Here is a 22,701-nt window from a genome sequence, read left to right as displayed (position 1 = left end):
TGCGCGCTGAGGGAAGGCGGGGGCGGCCCTCCTGCTCCCTGGAGAGAGAGGCTTGGAATGTTCCAGGCCAACCGCTAGGTGGCGCCCGTGAAGCGGGGGATTCGGTTGGGTCTTCGCTCTAGATTTCCTGAGTCTGGTACACCCTGGTGCTGTGGCCGCCCCAGAAGTAAAGATGGGAGTGGGCGGCCCCTCTTTTGCTTGGAAATATTCCAGACTGTTGAGCCATCATTCCTCTGGGAGGGACTGAGGTCCGGTGAGGGCCAGGCTTCGCTAGGGGTCACGCGTCGAGTTAGCCGCAAGCAGGCCCTGGAGCCTGAGACTTGTTAGCATGCTGGGAGGTACAACCCCTCTGCCGCCCTGTGCCCCCCTTCCCCGCATTTATCATCAAAGATTCTCAAGAGCAGGAGCACGGCCCTCCTGTTTCTCCCAGCGGTGCCTGGCGCTCTAAGAGCTCGCATGTAAGTGACTCGTGATGGGATAACGCAGGCCCTGGAGTAAGGGGTGGTGTGTGTGGTGTCGTGGCTTAGAGGAACCTTCACCCCTGCCGTGACCTCCCCCACCTCCGACGGCGGTCACGTTCGAAATAACGCCACAACCCTGGGGTTGGTTCCATCCTTTTATTGGTGCCCCCCAGCCCCGACCCTGACGTCGACCAGCTAGGTGCGGCTACAGGGGTTCGTGGTGGTACCCAGCTTGCGGCAGTAGCAGAAGGCGTTGAAGAAACGGCAATAGCACGTGGCGCACGGGTCGCAGCAGGGTACCTGGTGTCCCAGACAGGATTCGTGCAGCCTTACGCAGCGACGTGGGGAGCGTGGCTTGCGTCCTTCCGGATCTAGCACCTGAAGGGTTTGGGGAAGATGGGCCTCAAAGGCAGTTTCAGGGATCTGCCCTGATCAAGGTAGGAGATGAGTGGAGCATGGGGAGGGATGGTCTGCAGTGTTGCCCAGGTGAGAGGGTCAAGTAGAGATAGAGGTTGATGCCCCCCATTTAAAGACTGTGGCCACAACCCTTGCCCTGAGCAGTTACCTCTGCTAAGGCCTTGGCCTCTGCCTCCTGCAGCAGCGCCTCTTCGGCCTGTTCCTCCGTTATCCGCTTCAGCGACGGCTGCAGGCTTAGGCCTGGGACAGGTAATGTGAGGGCAGAAACCCCCCATGCACAAGACAGTGCCTCCCAGGCCTGGGATCGGGGAGGGGGAAAGAGGCTAATACAGGCAGAACAATTTGTGACCAGAGGGTGTCCAGGCCCCACCCAGCCCCATCACTGCCCACACTGACCTTGGAGCTCTAGGAATAAGGCTTCGTCAGGCCTTCCGATGCCCTCCAGGGGAGCGGGGCCCATTTGGGCCCCCTGCATGGTGGGCATTGCCAGCAGCAGGGCACAGCTCAGCAGTACTGCAGTCAGCATGGCCTGGCTCAGCGGGAAAACCCACCACTTAGTCCCTCTTCATCCCTGGAGCACCCTCTAGGTGCCCTATCCCAGACCTCTAGAGAGTAGGAGTCTCAGCCCAACCTGAGGACTTACCTCTGCTTGCTGGATCCTCGCGCCAGGAATTGCTGACCATTCCATCTCCCCTGCTTATATGGCAGGATCTAATGAAGGGCCCACACGTGACTGCTTCCTGCAGCCAGGGTATGAGGAGCCCTCCCCAGAGGGTGGGAGCACAATTTAGGCCTCTCTCACTGGAACCAGGGCTCTACAGGAGGGGTGCCCATCTCCAATTTGGAGTGAGGTTTCCTGGAGCCCATCAAAATTTGGGAACAAGATAGGGTGCCCAGGGCCCCCAAATTTCTGCAGGACAGGGACTTGGGGGATGGGTAGGCTGGAGTCATTAGCAGTAACAAGGCAAGCAGCCCTGAACGCTTAATTTAATTTGTGGCCCCGGAGATGGTCATTCAGACCCTACGCATGGCATGTTTCCTTTGCTTCCAGGAACTTGGGTCAAGGGCATTGAAAGGGGGGTGATGGACCAGTGGCCAAAGCCGGGTGGGGTTGGGGTGCAGACCCAGACCCTGGGTTTTGGAGAGGAGTAAGGAGGGGAAAAGACCACTTAGCCAAAAGCAGGCCCTCTACCTCCCTCTCTGGATCTATCTCTGCTCCCCCTTCTTCCTCCAGGCTGCTCCAGGATCCCACCCCTGCTCCTACCCCCACACCATTTTCTGCCTTCGGTTCTTGGAAACCAAGGTGACTGAACGCACTGTTCCCTCCCCAGGTGGACGAGTAGCTTCAAAGTAAAAAGCTTTCAGACCGCCTGCTTCATTAGTGCTAATGGCTGCTCCTTTCCGCCCTGTGTTGTCAGACTTTTGTCCATGCCTGGTCGCATCAGCACGAGGCGAGTGTGAGGCCTGCCCTTTCATAGAGATGGTGGGACACACAGGACTTCCTGCCTCAGGCTCCCCTCACCACCACCTCCCCAAAGGGCACTTTATCACACACTTGCCAGTTGGGGAAAGGGATGCAGGCTGAATCAGCTTCCAGGACTTAATGTACAACCTGAGCTGACCTAAGACAGCTGTTGGGACTTGCAGCCCAGGTTCACATGGGCTATATTGACTAGGGCGAGGCCTAAGGAAGTCCTTGCAGAAAGTGGTTGAAAACCATAGGTTATCATCTGGAGCTCAGTGGCTGTCTTCACTTGGGTATGTGGACACAGGGTATTGGCCTCAGGGACTGCCCAGGTCCCTGGTTAGGTCCGATAGGGAAGACAATCAAGAAAAACAACCATCAGAACATAGTGGAGGGACTTCCCTGGTGGTCCAGTGGTTAAGACTCCATGCTCCCAATGCAGGGGACTTGGGTTTGATCTCTGGTCAGGGAACTAAAATACCACATGCCACACAGCATGAAAGTGAAAGTGAAGTGGCTCAGTCATGTCCAACTCTTTGCTTCCCAATGGGCTGTAGTCTACCAGGTTCCTCTGTCCAGGGGATTTTCCAGGCAATAGTACTGGAGTGGATTGCCATTTCCTTCTCTAGGGGGTCTTCCCAACCCAAGGATCGAACCCAGGTCTCCCGCATTCCGGGCAGACGCTTTACCGTCTGAGCCACCAGGGAAGCCACACCACACAGCATCTCCTCCCATCAAAAAAACATACAAAAACAGAATGCCCGGAGAAATATAAACATTGGATATTTAAAGATATTAAAGAATAATTGTTAACTTTTTTACTTGTGATGATGGTACTGTACTCATTATTTAAAGCATTGTTCTCTTTTAAAGAAAAGTAATGTATTTAATGATCAAATGATATGAAATATGAGGTTTGCTTCAAAATAATCTGAGGTGGGGAATAGCAGGAGGTGATAGAGATGAAACAAAATTTTTAGTGGAGTTGGTAATTGTTGGAGGTGGCTGATGAGTACATGGGCTTAATTATCCTGATGCTGCTACTTTTATATATATTTCATATTTTCCATAATAAACATTTGCTGGTGCCCTTTCCCACCCCATCCTCCTCCTGCCCTCACTCAGTTTGACCCAGCCACCTTCCTACCACTGAATTGGCCCAAAGCATGATCTGCGGGTTTCTTGTTACAACTCTAGATCTCCATTTATATCTATGTGTATCTATGACTTGTGCATCAGTATTTAAAGGTAATATTCCATTGGCTTATCAAATTCTATAAGTTTTACAAATAATCGTTCTTTGGTTTGATCTTTCAAATTTTGTTACAATTAAGTTCCTGCCTTTCTATCATTTTCTATTTTCATAGTGTTTGTTGATCCTTAACATTTGTCTTTCTTCCTGATGAACAGCGTTGCCTACACCTAGTAGTCTACAAAGGCTCCTTGGGAGCCCTTTCCATCTGCTGAATACCAACACTGCATGAGTGATTTTTCAGGTCTGGAATTGGCCTGATGTTCCCAAGACAAGGCTTTCTGGCAGAAAGACTTTCAGAAATGTGTGACATGTCCCGGATGGAAGATTTGGGAGACCTGGGGAGATACAGAGCCTGCTTCGTGAGGCTGGGGATGGACCCCAGGCATCGGGACCCTGGCTTCAAGGAGGAGGAACGGGAGAATGTGAATGTGCTGTGCCAGATATCAAGTGTGGGGACAAAGAGGGATGCTTGAACCCTGCATGCCTCCTCTTTTTCCTCCAGCAATTTAGTCCTCAGCCCAGGGGTGCTGTTCCTGCATTATCCTGCAGGGAGCAGCAGAGCATCCACTGGCACTCTAAATCCAGCTTGATCCAGATCCCCAGATCCCCAGCTGGAACACTTGCCCCGCTCCCGCCCCTGAAGTATAGCTGACATAATGTGTTAGTTTCTGGAGTACAGCAAAATGGGTCAGTTATACCTACATATCTTCTTTTTCATATTCTTTTCCATTATGGTTCATTACAGGATTGACTATAATTGCATATGCTATACAATACAATAGGACCGTGTTGTCTATCCATTCTATATATAATGGTTTGTATCTACTGGTCCCAAACTCACAGTCTAACCCCTCCTGCCCCCCACTCAGCAACCACAAGTCTGCTCTCTGTGTCTGGGAGTCTGCTCCTATTCTGCAGATGCATTCATTTGTGTTATATTTTAGATTCCACATTTAAGTGATGTTTACATGGTATTGTTTTTTCTCTTTCTGACTTTCTTCATTTAGTGTGATAATCTCTAGGTCTATCCATGTAGCTGCAAATGGCATTATTTTGTTCTTTTTTACAACTGAGTAATATTGCATTGTGTATGTATACTGCATCTTTATCTCATTTTTCAGCAGACATTTAGGTTGTTTCCATGTCTTAGTTATTAGGAATCAGTTCAGTTCAGTTCTGTCGCTCAGTTGTGTCCGACTCTTTGCGACCCCATGAATTGCAGCACGCCAGGCCTCCCTGTCCATCACCAACTCCCGGAGTTCACTCAGACTCACGTCCATCAAGTCAGTGATGCCATCCAGCCATCCCATCCTCTGTTGTCCCCTTCTCCTCCTGCCCCCAATCCCTCCCAGCATCAGAGTCTTTTCCAATGACTCTTCACATAAGGTGGCCAAAGTATTGGAGTTTTAGCTTTAGCATCATTCCTTCCAAAGAAATCCCAGGGCTGATCTCCTTCAGAATGGACTGGTTGGATCTCCTTGCAGTCCAAGGGACTCTCAAGAGTCTTCTCCGTCACCACAGTTCAAAAGCATCAATTCTTCGGTGCTCCGCCTTCTTCACAGTCCAACTCTCACATCCACACATGACCACTGGAAAAACCATAGCCTTGACTAGCGGACCTTTGTTGGCAAAGAAATGTCTCTGCTTTTGAATATGCTGTCTAGGTTGGTCATAACTTTCCTTCCAAGGAGTAAGCGTCTTTTAATTTCATGGCTGCAGTCACCATCTGCAGTGATTTTGGAGCCCAAAAAAATGAAGTCTGACACTGTTTCCATTATTTCCCCATCTATTTCCCTTGAAGTGATGGGACCGGATGTCATGATCTTAGTTTTCTGAATGTTGAGCTTTAGGCTAACTTCTTCACTCTCCACTTTCACTTTCATCAAGAGGCTTTTTAGTTCCTCTTTACTTTCTGCCATAAGGGTGGTGTCATCTGCATATCTGAGGTTATTGATATTTCTCCTGGCAATCTTGATTCCAGCTTGTGTTTCTTCCAGTCCAGCATTTCTCATGATGTACTCTGCATATAAGTTAAATAAGCAGGGTGACAGTATACAGCCTTGATGTACTCCTTTTCCTATTTGGAACCAGTCTGTTATTCCATGTCCAGGTCTAACTGCTGCTTCCTGACCTGCATACAGATTTCTCAAGAGGCAGGTCAGGTGGTCTGGTATTCCCATCTCTTTCAGAATTTTACACAGTTTATCATGATCCACACAGTCAAAGGCTGTGGCATAGTCAATAAAGCAGAAATAGATGTTTTTCTGGAACTCTCTTACTTTTTCCATGATCCAGTGCATGTTGGCAATTTGATCTCTAGTTCCTCTGCCTTTTCTAAAACCAGCTTGAACATCAGGAAGTTCATGGTTCACGTATTGCTGAAGCCTGGCTTGGAGAATTTTGAGCATTACTTTACTAGCATGTGAGATGAGTGTAATTGTGTGGTAGTTTGAGCATTCTTTGGCATTGCCTTTCTTTGGAATTGTACAGCTATTGATGTAGGGGTGCCTGTATCTTTTTGAATTATAGTTTTGTCTGGATATATGCCCAGGAATGGGATTGCTGGATCATAGAGCAACTGTATTTTTAGTTTTTTGAGGAACTTCCATACTGTTGCCCAACATGGTTGTATCAATTTACATTCCCACCAACAGTGTAGGAAGATTCCCTTTTCTCTACCACCCTCTCCAGCATTTGCTATTTGTAGACTTTTTAATGATGACCATGCCGATCAATGTGAGGTGGTTCAGTTCAGTTCAGTTCAGTCGCTCAGTCATGTCCAACTCTTTGCGACCCCACGAATTGCAGCACACCAGGCCTCCCTGTCCATCACCAACTCCCAGAGTTCACTCAAACTCATGTCCATTGAGTCAGTGATACATCCAGCCATCTCATCCTCTGTTGTCCCCTTTTCTTCCTGCCCCCAATCCTTCCCAGCATCAGGGTCTTTTCCAATGAGTCAACTCTTCCCATGAGGTGGCCAAAGTACCGGAGTTTCAGCTTTAGCATCAGTCCTTCCAGTGAACACCCAGGGCTGATCTCCTTTAGAATGGACTGGTTGGATCTCCTTGCAGTCCAAGGGACTCTCAAGAGTCTTCTCCATCACCACAGTTCAAAAGCATCAATTCTTCGGTGCTCAGCTTTCTTCACAGTCCAACTCTCACATCCATACATAACTACTGGAAAAATCATAGCCTTGACTAGATGGACCTTTGTTGGCAAAGTAATGTCTCTGCTTTTGAATATGCTGTCTAGGTTGGTCATAACTTTCCTTCCAAGGAATAAGCGTCTTTTAATTTCATGGCTGCAGTCACCATCTGCAGTGATTTTGGAGCCCAAAAAAATGAAGTCTGACACTGTTTCCACTGTTTCCCCATCTAGTGATGGGACCAGATGCCATGATCTTAGTTTTCTGAATGTTAAAACCAACCTTTTCACTCTCCTCTTTCACTTTCGTGAAGAGGCTTTTTAGTTCCTCTTTACTTTCTGCCATAAGGGTGGTGTCATCTGCATATCTGAGGTTATTGATATTTCTCCCGGCAATCTTGATTGCAGCTTGTGCTTCTTCCAGCCCAGCGTTTCTCATGATGTAAATAAGCAGGGTGACAGTATACAGCCTTGACGTACTCCTTTTCATATTTGGAACCAGTCTGTTGTTGCATGTCCAGTTCTAACTGTTGCTTCCTGACCTGCATACAGGTTTCTCAAGAGGCAGGTCAGGTGGTCTAGTATTCCTATCTCTTTCAGAATTTTCCACAGTTTATTGTGGTACCTCACTATAATTTTGATTTGCATTTCTCTTATAATTAGCAGTGTTGAGCATCTTTTCATGTGTGTGTTGGCCATCTGTATGTCTTTGGAGAGACGTATATTTAGATATTCCAGGCTGGTGTCTCTTCAGCCCTCACCTGAGGGGTGTCCCACTGTGATCAGGCGTCCCTAGGTAGGAGAGTCGTGTTTGTTGCACAAAAACCAGTGCTTGCCATTCTCCCATTCATTTGCGAACTGTTTGAGTGCATGCTTCATGACCAGCACTGTGCCAAGGCATCTAGACTTCAAGTCTAGGTCAGACACTGTGATGACCTGAAGCTCCTGATTCTGGGGTCAACGAAACTTCATGGAATTTCCTATTGCCATGAGAGTGTAGGCTGAGGTCAAGCCAGGGAGAGCAGGGCATGGTGCAGGGCCAGCTTTTGGATAGAACACCCCTTCCCCTGACTGTAAGAGGCCTCAGGCCCAGAGACATTCCTTCCCCCTCAGACCTTGCTCTAACTCCCTCTTCCTCTCCCCACACAGGCCTCCCCTTCTATGCAGATGGTGGGGCCTTAACTGGAGGCCCGCAGAACAGCTGAGCTGTGGCTGGAGTGCTCAGATGAAACTTCCGAAAAGGCCCAAGGAAGACAAATAGGACCAGCCAATCTGACTCACAGCATGTGACTTGCAATTTGGACTCATGGGCCCCTCCAAGGTGGCAAAGGGCATTCTCAACTCCAGTTTCAGCCCCTTCTGAAGACATCTGCAAACCCCAGTATCCAAATCTTCAGACACCCAGAGAGGTAACCAGTCCCTCCTCCTCTCTGCCAGGTCCTACTTTTCTGGGTGAAATCTTCAGTCTCTGGAGATGTTGCAGGACCCTACCTTCTGCCTCAGATTACCCCTGCCCTCAGTATGTCCAAGCAGTACACCAGCCCCCACACTCCCAAGAAATCTACCAAAATGGTGGAGAGCTTGTTCCATTCCAGGTGATAAGAGGACCCCTGAGTACAGCAAAGTTTCTGGGGAGTGAAACTGAGTCCCCAGCAACCCTCAGTGGCATGGCACTACTGGACTAGGGAGGGGGCACTTGGGATGTATCCTGAATTGTTTCTATTTCACCCCCATAGAATGGAGCAACCTGACTCTGTGAGGATGTTTAGTGGCTCAGCTGCAGCCCTAGGAGCAAAGGTGATCGCACAACAGGAACCGCTGGACTGTCTGGAAATGATTCTCAATCTAGCAACTGCTCTTTCTGCTAAAGACCCAGGGATCCACCTACCTGCTCACCTCTGCCACTCATGTTCTATGCAGGTAAGAACAGAGGCTGCAGGAAATCTGGACATAGGCAAAAAGATGTAGCCTAGGGTAATGGGCACAGAGGTATGACAGTACCTGGCTTGACAGGTTCAAAGTGAGCCCAAGATCAGCTCAAGAAAGCAGAGAGAGCTGCAGCTGCTCCCAGAGTTCTGTGGACTCACTCTTTTCTGCAATTACCCCTCCTCATCCCCTCTGCCTCCAGCTATAAAGAAGGTCTAGGAGGTATAGGTATGGGAGCTGGGAGGAGATTGAGTCCTGTTGGGGAGCAGTCATCTAGGGGTGTTGGATGGAAAGGATAACCTTCCAGCTGAAACCAGACCCCCTGGGGCACATCTCACCCAGGCAGCAAGCCCTTGGCTGGTATGGGGGGAAGAGCTCATAGGCTGGCCCCCACAAGCAGCCCCACTGGTCACCACTTCCCAATTTTGCCTCTGTAGGCCCTGCATTAACTGTCTCCACAAAGCCCTGGGTAGGGGTCCTCCTCCCAGCTCTGGCCAAAGGCAGACATTGTGTCAGAACCTGTCATAGAGGCAAATTTTCCTCCTGGCCTCATCTGTTTAACTGCTAAGGTTTACCTAAGGTCCCATAGCAAGACTCCCATTCCATGCACTCTCAGTGGAACATGGAACTTCCCAGGTGGCACTAGTGGTAAAGAACCTGTCTGCCAATGCAGGAGACAGAGGAAACACAGTTTTGATCCCTGGCCTGGGAAGATCCCCTGGAGAAGGGCATGGCAACCCACTCCAGTATTCTTGCCTGGAGAATTCCATGGACAAGAGGAGCCTGGAGGGCTACAGTCTGTGAGGTCACAAAGAATGGGACACAACTGAAGCAACTTAGCATGCACAGAGAACATGGAACTAAACATTATCATCCCCGTTTTACAGATCAGAAAGCTTTAAGTGACTTAGCTTTGATTACTCAGCTAAAGAAGGGCTAGCCTGCTTTTCCTTCTTTCTCTCATGGCCCAGGGTATGTTTTAGAGCTAGAGAAGAGGTCTGGTTATTCTGTGTGTGTGCTCGTGCCAGGGCAGGCTCAACCCTAAGGAGTCTCTCCACACACATCTGCTTGTGGGAACTTTCACTCACCTACAGAACTGCCAGAAGTGCAAAGACGAAAGCAAGCCAGCCACTCCAGTGGCCCAGGTTGGCTGCCAGAGTTGTGCTGAGTGTCCTTTACTCTCAGTCACATTTCTAAGTAACTCATGAATCAAAGGAGAAATCACAAAAGAAACTAGAAATGTTTCAAATTGAATGATAATGAAAAACAGTGTATCAAAACTTATGGGAATGGACTCCCCGCTCCTGAAGCAGGAGGCCTAGGTTCGATCCCTGGTCAGAGAACTAGATCCCACATGCCCCAACTAAAGATCAAAGATCCTGCATGCCACAACTAAGACCTGGCACAGCCAAATAAAAAACATTAAAAATTTCTTAAAAAACTTATGGGAAGCATCTAAAGCAATGCATATTTAAGTAGATTTACTAGAAAAGAAGACTGGTTGAAAATTAATTACATAAGCTTACAGAATCAAGTGGGGGAAAGATATTCTCAATAAACAGTGTGGGAGCAAGTAACTGTTTTACCTGTACCTTTACCTGCCCTCACAGAAATTAATTTGAGATAGATTATCAATATACTTGTGAAGGTAAAACAAATAAAGATTCTAGAAAAAAATAGAATACCTTCATAACCTTGGAGTAGGCAAAGATTTCTTAAACAGGACAAAGTACTAACCATCAAAAGCTAATAAATTTGACTTCATAAAAACTAAGAACTTCTGGTCATTAATTAAAGATAATTAAAGTAAAATGATAAGCCACAAACTGGGAAAAGATCATTACAATGAATGCATATACTCAAAATATGACTCAAAGAATTCCATAGTCATTAAAGAAAAAGGACTTGAACAGACCCTTCACAATAGAGGATTTCCAAATGGCCGACAACCATATGGAAAGGTGCTCAACATCACTAGAGAAATGTAATTCATAGAGAAATCTGAATTAAAACCACAGTGAGATACTGCTATATACTGACTCAGTTCAGTTCAGTTCAGTCAGTCGTGTCCGACTCTTTGCGACCCCACGAATTGCAGCACACCAGGCCTCCCTGTCCATCACCAACTCCCGGAGTTCACTCAAACTCATGTCCATCGAGTCGGTGATGCCAGCCATCTCATCTTCTGTCGTCCCCTTCTCCTCCTGTCCCCAATCCCTCCCAGCATCAGGGTCTTTTCCAATGAGTCAACTCTTCCCATGAGGTGGCCAAAGTATTGGAGTTTCAGCTTTAGCATGAGTCCTTCCAGTGAACACCCAGGGCTGATCTCCTTTAGAATGGACTGGTTGGATCTCCTTGCAGTCCAAGGGACTCTCAAGAGTCTTCTCCAACACCACAGTTCAAAAGCATCAATTCTTCGGCGCTCAGCTTTCTTCACAGTCCAACTCTCACATCCATACATGACCACTGGAAAAAACAGCCTTGACTAGACGGACCTTTGTTGGTAAAGTAATGTCTCTGCTTTTGAATATGCTGTCTAGGTTGGTCATAACTTTCCTTCCAAGGGGTAAGCGTCTTTTAATTTCATGGCTGCAGTCACCATCTGCAGTGATTTTGGAGCTCCCCAAAATAAAGTCTGACACTGTTTCCACTGTTTCCCCATCTAGTGATGGGACCAGATGCCATGATCTTAGTTTTCTGAATGTTGAGCTTTAAGCTAACCTTTTCACTCTCCTCTTTCACTTTCATGAAGAGACTCTTTAGTTCCTCTTCACTTTCTGCCATAAGGGTGGTGTCATCTGCATATCTGAGGTTATTGATTTTTCTCCCGGCAATCTTGATTCCAGCTTGTACTTCTTCCAGATTGGTTAAAATTTAAAAGATTGACAGTACCAAGCATTGGCAAGGATATGAAATAACTAGAACTGGTAAGAGGCAAATAAGAAAACTGTCATATAGCACAGAGAATATAGCCAAAATTTTATAATAACTTTAAATTGAGTGTAATATATAAAAATATTGAATCACTACATTGTACACCTGAAATGAATATAACATTGTAAATCAACTATACTTTAATTTTTAAAAATCTATTATAAGCTACTCCCTACCTGTGGGAATATAAACTTCCTGAGACAAGTACTGAATTCTTGACAAATCTGTTATTACAGGTTACAAGTTGAGTTTTCTGATCATGGAGGTAGCTACTAGGAAGGCTTAGCAGGCCATGCATGGGTACTAATTCTCCTAGCCAGTATTGCTTGTCAATGTTAAATACTACTATGTACATGTATGTGTGTACAGGATACCATTAGAATTTACTGTATGTGCAACCTTTCAGTTAATACAGTTTGGTTAGTGGTGATCTTAATAACTTAATTCAAAAGGAATCAACATAATCACTGTTTTTTGTGTATGTGAATGCGCTCAGTGGTGTCTAACTCTTTGTGACCCCATGGACTATATCCCACCAGGCCGCTCTGTCCTTGGAACTTTCCGGGCAAGAATATTGGAGTGGGTTGCTATGCCCTCCTCCAGGGGATCTTCCTGAAGCAGGGATCAAACCTGCCTCTCTTGTGTCTCCTGCATTGGCAGGCAGATTCTTTACCACTGAGCCACCTGGGAAGCCCCAGTATCACTGTTGGGCAACCATAACTCCCAACACCAAACCTTCCCAACTGTTCTATTTAAAAATCTCAGAGGGAGAGGATACTGAACATGCTTTTATTTAATCAGGACTGATTAAATTATACCTTTTAATTAAGCTAAATTGGTAGTTTGAAATTCTATATTAAATTTGTTAACCATAAACTATATTGTGAAATAGAGTCATATTTTGTTTCATATTTAATGGCATTTGTTTGACATAATAGGATTTAATGTTTGTAAGGTCTCATATGAATTACTTTTCTGCCTGCACCCTTTAGAAAAAATTGTGAAAGCCACAATATCAGTAACCTCTTCTCCATAAGGTTCACTTCAATTCAGTTCAGTCTCTCAGTTGTGTCCGACTCTTTGTGACCTCATGGACTGCAGCAAGCCAGGCTTCCTTGTCCATCACCAACTCCCAGAGTTTACTCAAACTCATGTCCATCGAGTTGGTGATGCCATCCAACCATCTCATCCTCTGTTGTTCCCTTCTCCTCCTGCCTTCAATCTTGCCCAGCATCAGGATCTTTTCCAAGGAGTTGGTTCTTCACATCAGGTCACCAAAGTATTGGACCTTCAGCTTCTGCATCAGTCCTTCCAATGAATATTCAAGACTGATTTCCTTTAGAATGAACTGGATGGATCTCCTTGCAGTCCAAGGGACTCTCAAGAGTCTTCTCCAACACCACAGTTCAAAAGCATCAGTTCTTTGGCACTCAGCTTTCTTCACAGTCCAACTCTCACATCCATCCATGACTACTGGAAAAACCATAGCTTTGACTAGATGGACTTTTGTTGGCAAAGTAATATCTCTACTTTTTAATATGCTATCTAGATTGGTCATAGCTTTTCTTCTAAGGAGCAAGTGTCTTTTAATTTCATGACTGCAGTCATCATCTGCAGTGATTTTGTAGCCCAAAAAAGTAATCTCTCACTGTTTCCATTATTTCCCCATCTATTTGCCATGAAATGATGGGACCAGATGCCATGATCTTAGCTTTTGAATGTTGAGTTTTAAGCCACCTTTTTCACTTTCCTCTTTGACTTTCATCAAGAGGCTCTTTAGTTCTTCTTTGCTTTCTGCTGTAAGGGTGGTGTCATCTGTGTATCTGAGGTTACTAATATTTCACCTGGCAATAGGAGGTTGTGCTGTAGGAGGTTCCAGCTTGTGCTTCATCCAGCCTGGCATTTCTCATGATGTACTCTGCATATAAGTTAAATAAGCAGGGTGACAGTATACAGCCTTGATGTACTTGTTTCCCGATTTGGAACCAGTCTGTTCCATGTCCAGTTCCAAATTGAAACCATGTTTCAATTGAAACCATGCTTCTTGACCTGCATACAGATTTCTCAGGAGGCAGGTCAGGTGGTCTGGTATTCCCATCTCTTGAAGAATTTTCCAGTTTGTTGTGATCCACACCGTCAAAGGCTTTGGTGTAGTCAATAAAGCAGAAATAGATGTTTTTCTGGAACTCTCTTGGTTTCTCAAGATCCAACAGATGTTGGCAATTTGATCTCTGGTTCCTCTGCCTTTTCTAAATCCAGCTTGAACATCTGGAAGTTCACAGTTCACGTACTGTTGAAGCCTGGCTTGGAGAATTTTGAGCATTACTTTGCTAGCATGTGAGATAAGGGCAATTGTGTAGTAGTTTGAACATTCTTTGGCATTGCCTTTCTTTGGGATTGGAAAGAAAACTGACCTTGTCCAGTCCTGTGGCCACTGCTGAGTTTTCCAAATTTGCTGGCATGTTGAGTGCAGCACTTTCACAGCAATATCTTTTAGGAATTGAAATAGCTCAACTGGAATTCCATCACCTCCACTAGCTTTGTTTGTAGTGATGCTTCCTAAGGCCCACTTGACTTCACATTCCAAGATGTGGCTCTAGGTGAGTGATCACACCACCGTGGGTATCTGGGTCGTGAAGAACTTTTTTGTACAGTTCTTCTGTGTATTCTTGCCACCTCTTCTTAGTATATTCTGCCTCTGTTTGGTCCATACCATTTCTGTCCTTAACTCCGTAAGGTTATCTTCACTTAATGCCGGGCAGAGAACATGAAAAAAGAAAACTGTGGTGTTTACTACAGCTGACCTTCCACCTAGCAAGTTTACTGCTTGATACAAGCCCAAGAGAAATGAGTGTAATGTTTACTAGAAGATATGTATATACAGTGTTCTTAGCAACTCTATTCACAATAGATTAAAAACAAAGAACAATCCAAATATCCACCAACAGGAAAATGGATAAATAATGGTCTGTTCATACATCTGAAAACTACACAGCAGTAAAAGTGAATGAACTGCTGTACACAACACAGAGGAATCTCACATACATAAGGTTAAATGAAAGGTGTCAGCCACAGAAGAGTGAATGTGGTATGATTCTACTTACGGTCATTCAAAGCCATAAACCATAATAAATGGTGATACAGCACCATAGTGGTTAACTTGGGGCATTATGGATGGAGCGAGGGAAACTAGGAAGACTTCCGCAGTGCTGGAAATGTCTTCTGTCTGGGTGGTAGTCACACGGGTTTCCTTTTCACTGTGGGTTCTTCCCACACTTTGGACTTTCACATGATTCTTACTCATACTTGAACCTCTCTCATTGCACCTCTCCTCAAAGCAGCTTGTGTTGTTTGAAAAGTTCTTCACACCTTAGACCAGAAATCACCCCATGGAGGTGGTAGCAGTGGGTGCCAGGAGAAAAAGGGTACCTAGTGTGTGGGTCAGTGCTGAAAACTGTTTCCCCAGCTTGTTGTCCTTATGTGTGTTTGTCTTATCTCTTGTGACACTTGTTTTCTTCCCTGTCCCTGGGGAAATCTTCAAGTTATAGACTTGTAGGATTTGCAGATTTTACAGTGTGGTTCTACTTCTAGTTTTGTCTGTAGCTTATTTCTCCTGGGGAAAAGATAATAATTTCCTAAAATCTATACGAATGTGAAGAAAAGCAGTATTTTCCTGGTTGTCACTGATTTTTTTTTATAGTGTAGAAAAAAATGATATCAATGAGATGACAGCAGTTGTAATGAACAGAAAGCTTGGTTCAAACTGTCTTAAGTTATAAACATAATGTATTGGCTTATGTAATTGAACACTCCAGAAATGGAGCTGGTTTCAGTTGAATGTTGACACAGTGCCTTTTGATTATTTTTTTAAATGGGTCATTTTATTTACGTATTTGGCTTCACGAGGTCTTAGTTCTGGCATGCAGAATCTTCAGTCTTTACTGCAGCCTGTGGGATCTTATTTGCAGTATGTGAACTCTGCATCCTGAAAGGAAGAAGGTAAAGAGTAACCTCAATACAGCTTTTGCAGTTGTTTATCACAGGAATGCTAATGGGCCCTGGAGTTTCCAGCTTCACAACCCCCGGCCTCCTCTGAGCCATACCCTCAGCTTCCTGCCTCCAGCCTCGAGGGACTTAGCTCATGCCTGCCCTTCAGTTTTCTTCTTCCTGGAAACTAAGGCCTCTCAGTGACGTCAACTAGGGCCTGCTTCCTGGGGTCAGCAAGGGGAACTGATGGCTCTCGGGGCCTTCCCCTTGTCCAGGGGAGACGGGAAGAGGGCCTGAGGATTCCCTACTGGGTGAGAGTCAGCCTCCCCAGGCCATCATTGCTCTTCAGAAAGGTTAAGCCAACTTGGGCCGCTGCCTGGACACCATGCTTGGGTAGGTGGGGTGTGGAGCGCAGCACCTTCTATTTTGTGAGCTACATCATCATCCAATTTCAGTATCATAAATAGCACAGCAACCTCATCTTATGAACCCCCTGATATGATGCAGTAATCATCACACTAGTATTCTTACCAGCATGGTTTACCATGAATCTGATCTTGAGGAAGCAATCAGTTAAATCCAGAATACTATATCCAGTGCTAAAGCTGGCTTCGACTCTTACAAAAAGTAATCAGACAAAAAGGCCAAGTGTAGGGCAGAGAATACTCTTCTATATTAAAAGAGACTAAAGAGACCTCACCACCAAATATGTAAACCTTGCCTCCTGAACTGAAATAAAAATGCTCCAAGGGACATTCTTGAGACCAGTGACTGAATGGCTGTTGATTTCCTTGAATGTAATGGTGGTGCTCTGATGGTGTAAAGGGGCTCTCCCAGCCTCAACATTTTGGGGCCAAATAATTCTCTCTTCTGGGAGTTTAGCAGCATTTCTGGTCCCTGACCACTAGGTGTCAGGAGCACCAAACCTGTTCAGGTGCAACAAGCTGAAAAGTCAGAGATGTTTTAGGATTAGCTAGGAATAAAATTTCCCCAGGTGGTGCAGTGGTAAACAATCTGGCTGCCAGTGCAGAAGACTTGGGTTCGATCCCTGGGTTGGGAAGATTTTGAAGGAGGCAATGGCAACCTACTCCAGTGTCCTTGCCTGGGAAATTCCATGGACAGAGGAACCTGGCAGGCCTACATTTCATGGGGTCACAAAGATCAGACACAGCTGAGCACACAGGAATGAAGGTTGCCTCTCATGAGAAATACTTTAAAATGGTTAAATGGTGAATTTTAAGTTACATGAATTTTTTTTCTTAGTTAAAAAAATGTAAATCAAAAAATGCCTCTGGTCCAGTGGTTAAGACTGTGTGCTCCCAGTGCAGGGGGCACAGGTTCAGTCCCTGGTTGGGGGACTAAGATCCCACATCCCACATGCTGCATGGTACAGCCAACAGCCCAAAAAAAAGGTCTCCATTGACTTTGTCAGCTGTCCCCTGGGGGACAGAATCATCCCTGGCTGAAACCACTGGTGCAGAGAGTACACTGCTGGAGGGGGCGGGGGTGGGGCAGGAGGGAATGCAGGCCAAAGGACTGGTTAGGGAAATACCTTATTTGTAACTTTCAAATTGCAAATGCAGTAAAATGTTAACCATTGGCGACACTAGGTGACAGGTGTATGTGTTGTTCATTTGACTATTCTGTCAACTTTCTATAAACTGATTTAAAAAAAAGAAAAGAATTCAACTTGGAATTTTTTGTTTACAGCATCCCAAGGGAGCCCTGACAGGTGTCAGCTGCACAGCTTTCTTTCAGGTACCGTTCTTATGAGTGCCTGCATTGGGTGAGCTGCTTCATGTTCTTCATCCTCCTAGGGAGGACTCTTTCCTTATCTCTCTCACGCCCTTGCTTGCTCCCTCCCATCTTTCCTGCTCTATCTCACTCCCAGATTCCTTGAACATACTGACCTGTCTGTGCTGCACACTCACCCATGGAAGGAATAGCATCCTCTGACCCATTACACACACAGCCTGGTGCTGAGGCTCGGCTCTGTCAGTTCCTTGGTAGTGAGTGTTCTCTCCTGTGGTCACTTTAAAGCACAGTCATGAAATTCTTTAGTATTGTTCCATTTAGAGATGGGGGTCTATGACCCGTCTCCTTGAATATGGACTCCACAGCTGCTTAACCAATAGAATATGGTGGAAATGACACTGTAATAGTTTCCAGATCTAGACCTTAGAAAACTAGCATCTGCCCTGTTCTGTCTCCTCTGAGATTTGCTGCTGGAACCAAGCTGCCGTGCTGTAAGGAAGCCCAGGCCACCCCATGGAGAGGCACACGTGGAGGGGAGCAGCATAGAGCATGCACGTGAAGGCCCTGTGAGGGAGTCCTCGTGGACATGGATTCTCCTGCCCCAGCTGTGTGCGTTTTGGGAGGGGGGTTGTCAGACGCAGAGATGAACTATCGCCACTGAGTTCGGCTCATTTTGTAGATTCATGAGCAAACTACATGCTTGTGGTGTTTTAAAGTTACTAATGTCAGGAGTGGTTTGTTTGCAGTGATAGGTAACTGATGCATCCCCTACTGGGGGTGGAGGGGGCAGAAGGGGCCAGCTCACTATCCCCACAGCTGGGTCCTAGATCAGTGCTTGTTCCTTCAACAAGTACCTATTGAGTGGCCACCAAGTACTGGACACTGTACCAGAGGGTGAGGAGTTAGCAGTGAATGAGGTGGGCCTCATACCAGGCCACCTACCCTGCCTGGTGGGCACAGCTCAGGCACAGAAATGAGATGACTGTAGCCTCAGCCTGAGAAAGGGGGAGGGAGAACTGTCTGTCGGGGTGAGGGGGCGTCGGGTATGTTATTTTTAAGCTGAGACCTGACTCTGGAAAAGGAGTCACCCATGCAGAAAAGCAGAGAAAGGGCAGATGGAGTACCATGTACCTGGTTCTGGCTAAGGTCGCCAGATGTGGCAAATAAATAAAACTCTAACATCCAGTTAAATTTGAATTTCATATAAACAGCGAATCGTTTTTTAGTGTATATATATGTATGTGTGCGCACCCCATGCAATATTGGGGACATTCTGAAAAGTTGTTCATTATTTATTTGAAATTCAGGTTTAACTGGGAGTCCTGTATTTTATCTGGCAACCGTAGTTCTAGGGGAAGAGAGGAGGAAAAAAATGCTCCTGATTTCAAGGGACAGTTCCGAAAGCCAGATGTAGCGCACCGGCAAACAGTACCCAGAGGCATGAGAGAAAAAGGTGAGTAGGAGCAAAGTCATGAAAGCTCAGCCTGCTGAGGGCTGTTGTGAGTTGTGCCCTGAAGCAGCGGGGAGCGGTAGGAGGGTTTAGCGCAGGGGAGACACAGTGGGCGAGTATTTTAGAGCTTGCAGGCTGCTGTGTGAGGGGTGGGAGCCTGTAGCAGGAAACCAAGAGAAGGGGTCTCTTGCCCTGCAGCCCCTCCTCTGCATTGCTGCCATGAAGCCATGAGCACTGGGGGACGAGTCTCCCCACTTTATATATTTTTTTCTACAATGTGTTTTAAGCCATAAATTTCCCTTAACCACTGCCCCAGGATATCCCACAAGTTTTGATATGTTTAGGTTTTATATCGCTTCATTCAGCATATTTTCTAATTTCCCTTACTATGTCTCTGACCTATGGATTCTTTATGTGTGTTATATGATTTCCAAATATTTGAGATTTTTCCATGTATCTCATTGTCATTTATTTTCATTTCCTTCCACTGTGGGCAGAGGACATACTTGGCACATTCTTTGAATTTTATGAATATCGTTTGGTGGGTGAATATATGGTCTATCATGGTGAAGGTAGCACGTTTGCTGGAAAAGAAAGTGACTGCTGCAGCTGTTGAGTTTTGTGCTTGTAAATGTCACTTCTAGTCAGGGTGGTTGACAATGTTCTTCTGCTCTTCTATGTGTTTCCTTATTGTTTAGTCCAGAGCTATTCTGTGCTCTGATGGAGGGGGGTGTAAAAAGCTTCAGTGATTGTTATAGTTTAGCCTAGTCCTTCCCTGTTTTGGTCAGTTTTTTTCTTCAAATGTTTCGAAGCTCTGTTGTTGCACACACACATGCATGTATGATTATTATGATTGTATCCATAGGGAGTTCCCTGTGTAGCTTGGGTAACACTTATCCCCTTAAAGTCCACCATGTCTGATAGCATTACCACCACCACAGCTTTCCTAGGCTCACTGCCAGCTTAGCATATCTTTATCCATTCTTTACTTTCCTGATTTGTGTCTTTACATTTAAAGTGAGTATTACAGACAGCATATATTAATAGTTGGGTCTTTTCTGTTCACTAGAGGAGCTCTGCCCTTTAATTGGTATTTTAGTACATTTACATCTAATCATTACATACATTATTGATATGGTTGACTTAGTTCCAGGATTTTACTACTTGCTTTCTGGTTTTCCTCTGTTTTTATGCCTCTGTTCCTGTTTGGATTGTGGAGGAAGAATATACCATTTTTGGCACTCTATTCCAATCATTTATCGGGTGATGTGCTAATTTTGTGTGATTTTTTTTAATTTATGTATTTATTTACTTTTAAACATTTATTTATTTGACTGTGCCAGGTCTTAGTTGTGGCATGTGGTATCTAGTTCCCTGACCTGGGATCGAAGCTGGGTCCCCTGCATTGAGAGCATGGAGTCTTAGCCACTAGTCCACCGGGGAAGTCCCTTTGAGTGATTTTTAGAACTGGAACGAACTCTGCAGCAGGTCCAAGGCTACAGTATGAGCAGTCCTGCCACTTCTGTCAAACAATCCGGTAGAGTCCATTGAAGAGGAAGATGCTGTAGGGAGCCTTGGGCAAGCCCCAGCAGCATTAGAAGAGTAATTGCTGACCTTGGAATTGACTGAGTTCACGACTGTGGGTGGTCATGTGACCATGTGGCTAGAACGGCCTGTCATGAACCGGGTGCTGGCAGACCCCACAGAATCATTAGGTTGGTCAGGCCAGGCATCCAGTCCATCATTATTTAGATGTTGTATATCCCAGATCAAGCTTAGGCAGATCCAAATAGTATAACTGATCTCTCTAAACAGATGGCTCAAATACCAGTGTTGCCTAACACTGTTGCCCTGCTGCCTCTTGCATCATCCCACACCCATACATTATGTGGGGTATCCAGAAAATGGCTAATAGGAGAGGAGAACCCCAAACTTGGTTCAAGGACACATTATCTTGGTATGAAGGAGACAAACTGGAAATGAACTGCTCTTACGTTACACCCCCAGCTGTGAGAGGAAGTCTCCCCAGTGGAGAAAATTTTGAGCAGTGCACATAGCCAGAGGTGAAAGCAAGAGCTGCTTCATGGGCCTGAGAGCTGTTTTGTTACAGCCTGCTCGAAAGGGTCCCACAGTTGTTTAATGCTCTGCTATCGCCATCTTGAAATTCAAAATTGTTCTCAGCAAGGTGCTCTGCACTTTTATTTTGCCCTGAATCCCACAAAACAGGTCCTGGGTGAAAGGTTCCAAGACAAGTGCAGAATAGAGGACCCATAGAAGATAAGACTGCCTTGATCTGTATGTGCCATGATACCTGTGTGTGTGTGTGTGTATGCATAGCAGAATGCTACTTGTTAGGTCCTCAAAAATGATGACTATTGTTACCCTCTGTTGTTGATGATGACTATGATGATGATGATGATAAGAGTTATTGGACTCCTCCAGCATTGTTCTTCAGACTTCATTTAAGCCTGATTAACTTACTATCCATGAGCCATCCCTCTGTTTTGCTTCACTGAAATGAAAACAGTGAAAAAATGCAAAGCATTTTTTATTCAAGCGGTGCCTTTGACCCTCAGGAACTTAACACAAACACATACCTAGGCTTTGAAACACCCGCTAGGGTTTTTACACACTCTTCGTTTAACCCGCATCCAAACAGTTGCATCAGCAGTCCCTAAAATCCCATCTCACCCCCCACCCTGCTGCCACAGAGTCTCTCAGAATTCACATAGACAGGCACCCACATATCCCCAGGTCATCTGCGTGAGTGTGGGTGATGTCGGTACGATTCCGCCAGTTTGGTCTGAAAATTCCTGCCAGGGACAGCTGATGAGCAAACCTATCATTTTCATTTGAAAATTTCTATCACAAATTAGAAATTATGCCTGTGTATGATTTCTAGTGCCTAAGAAGGATGAGAAGGCTTGGCATCTTGAAAGGGCACTAGATATATTTCTATAGTTTTCTAGATTTCCAGGGAGAGCCAGAGGTTGTGATTATGTGAAAGCTTAGCAAGGAAACAGAGGTGATTCTGTGCCCCTGTGGAGTTTAGGGATCCGAAAACTCTGAAAACGCCTTAAGGTGAGCCACTGGGGATACAAGGGCCCTGGTTTAAGGAGGACTGCCTATGTCAAGGGGAAAACCAGCAATTCCACCACCACTCGTGATACAACATATCTGGGGGTTTAGAGTTTAAAAGCCAGGGCCAAGAGAGGTTGGGCAGAAAGGACAGTGTCACCCGCTCCTTTCACATTTCCTACAAGAAAGAAAGCCCGGTGGAGACTCCTGGCTCAGTAAATTAATCACTGGCTTTATAAGCCAAGAGAGATGAAAGACAGACTCCAGAAAACAAGCAAGGAGGAGGCTTGGAGAAGGTTTTCAGCTTCAGTGTGAAGCTGTCAAGTCTCTATGCTCTTGTGGGAACTGGAGAAAAACAACAGTGAGACAGTGAGAAAGACTAGAGAAATAGCAAGGGACCAGACAGGGCTCAAATGAGAGCCTGTGCATTGGGGCAATTTAGAATGACTGATGAAACGAACTGGGCAACTTATCCAGGCAGCTTTAGAGAGGGAGACAATCCCTCAGTGTTTCAAGGTCTCGCAGCCAGTCCTAATCCAACAACTCACAGCCACTGAGCAAGTCATCGCACTTGTGCCGGGCAACAGGAAGATGATTCAAAGTGAGCCACTGTGCCGAGCCCCAAAGGCTTCTTGACACCTAGGATAGGACTGTTCAGACACATTGAAGGTCAGGCTAAATTTCAGGCAGAGGCCTGGATCAGAGAGAGCAGGACTCCTTGGAAGAAATGAATGAAGAGCAGTTTGGAGAACAGAAGCACAAGAGAAGACTGGATGGATCCTGTCTCTTTTCTCATTTTGCATTATTTGTTTGCTTAGCCAATTTA

General features: G+C 45.8%; 1 protein-coding gene and 1 long non-coding RNA gene across 3 annotated transcripts; one reads left to right on the top strand and one right to left on the bottom strand.

The window, feature by feature from the left end:
• Window positions 1-21: 21 nt before the first annotated feature.
• On the top strand, window positions 22-20,043 carry LOC120872754. Of its 2 annotated transcripts, XR_005723322.1 has the most exons (5): window positions 67-458; window positions 2,113-2,209; window positions 7,895-8,154; window positions 8,482-8,665; window positions 17,810-20,043. It is a non-coding gene; the product is annotated as an uncharacterized LOC120872754 (long non-coding RNA). The 2 variants fall into 2 exon arrangements; XR_005723323.1 differs by lacking the exons at window positions 2,113-2,209; window positions 17,810-20,043 and having other exon boundaries at window positions 22-458; window positions 8,482-10,694.
• Window positions 610-1,446, bottom strand: LOC120872750 (agouti related neuropeptide). The gene is made up of 3 exons (XM_040253360.1): window positions 1,275-1,446; window positions 1,027-1,118; window positions 610-839 (listed from the first exon to the last, which is right to left on the bottom strand). The coding sequence occupies exons 1-3, from the start codon at window positions 1,402-1,404 to the stop codon at window positions 657-659; spliced, it is 405 nt and encodes a 134-aa protein (XP_040109294.1). The 5' UTR covers window positions 1,405-1,446; the 3' UTR covers window positions 610-656.
• Window positions 20,044-22,701: the final 2,658 nt, after the last annotated feature.

Source organism: Oryx dammah, unplaced genomic scaffold, assembly GCF_014754425.2.
Source record: "Oryx dammah isolate SB20612 unplaced genomic scaffold, SCBI_Odam_1.1 HiC_scaffold_13, whole genome shotgun sequence".
Taxonomy (NCBI): Eukaryota; Metazoa; Chordata; class Mammalia; order Artiodactyla; family Bovidae; genus Oryx; species Oryx dammah.
Note: the sequence above shows the minus strand (reverse complement) of the source record. Positions and strands in the feature narration are given on the sequence as shown.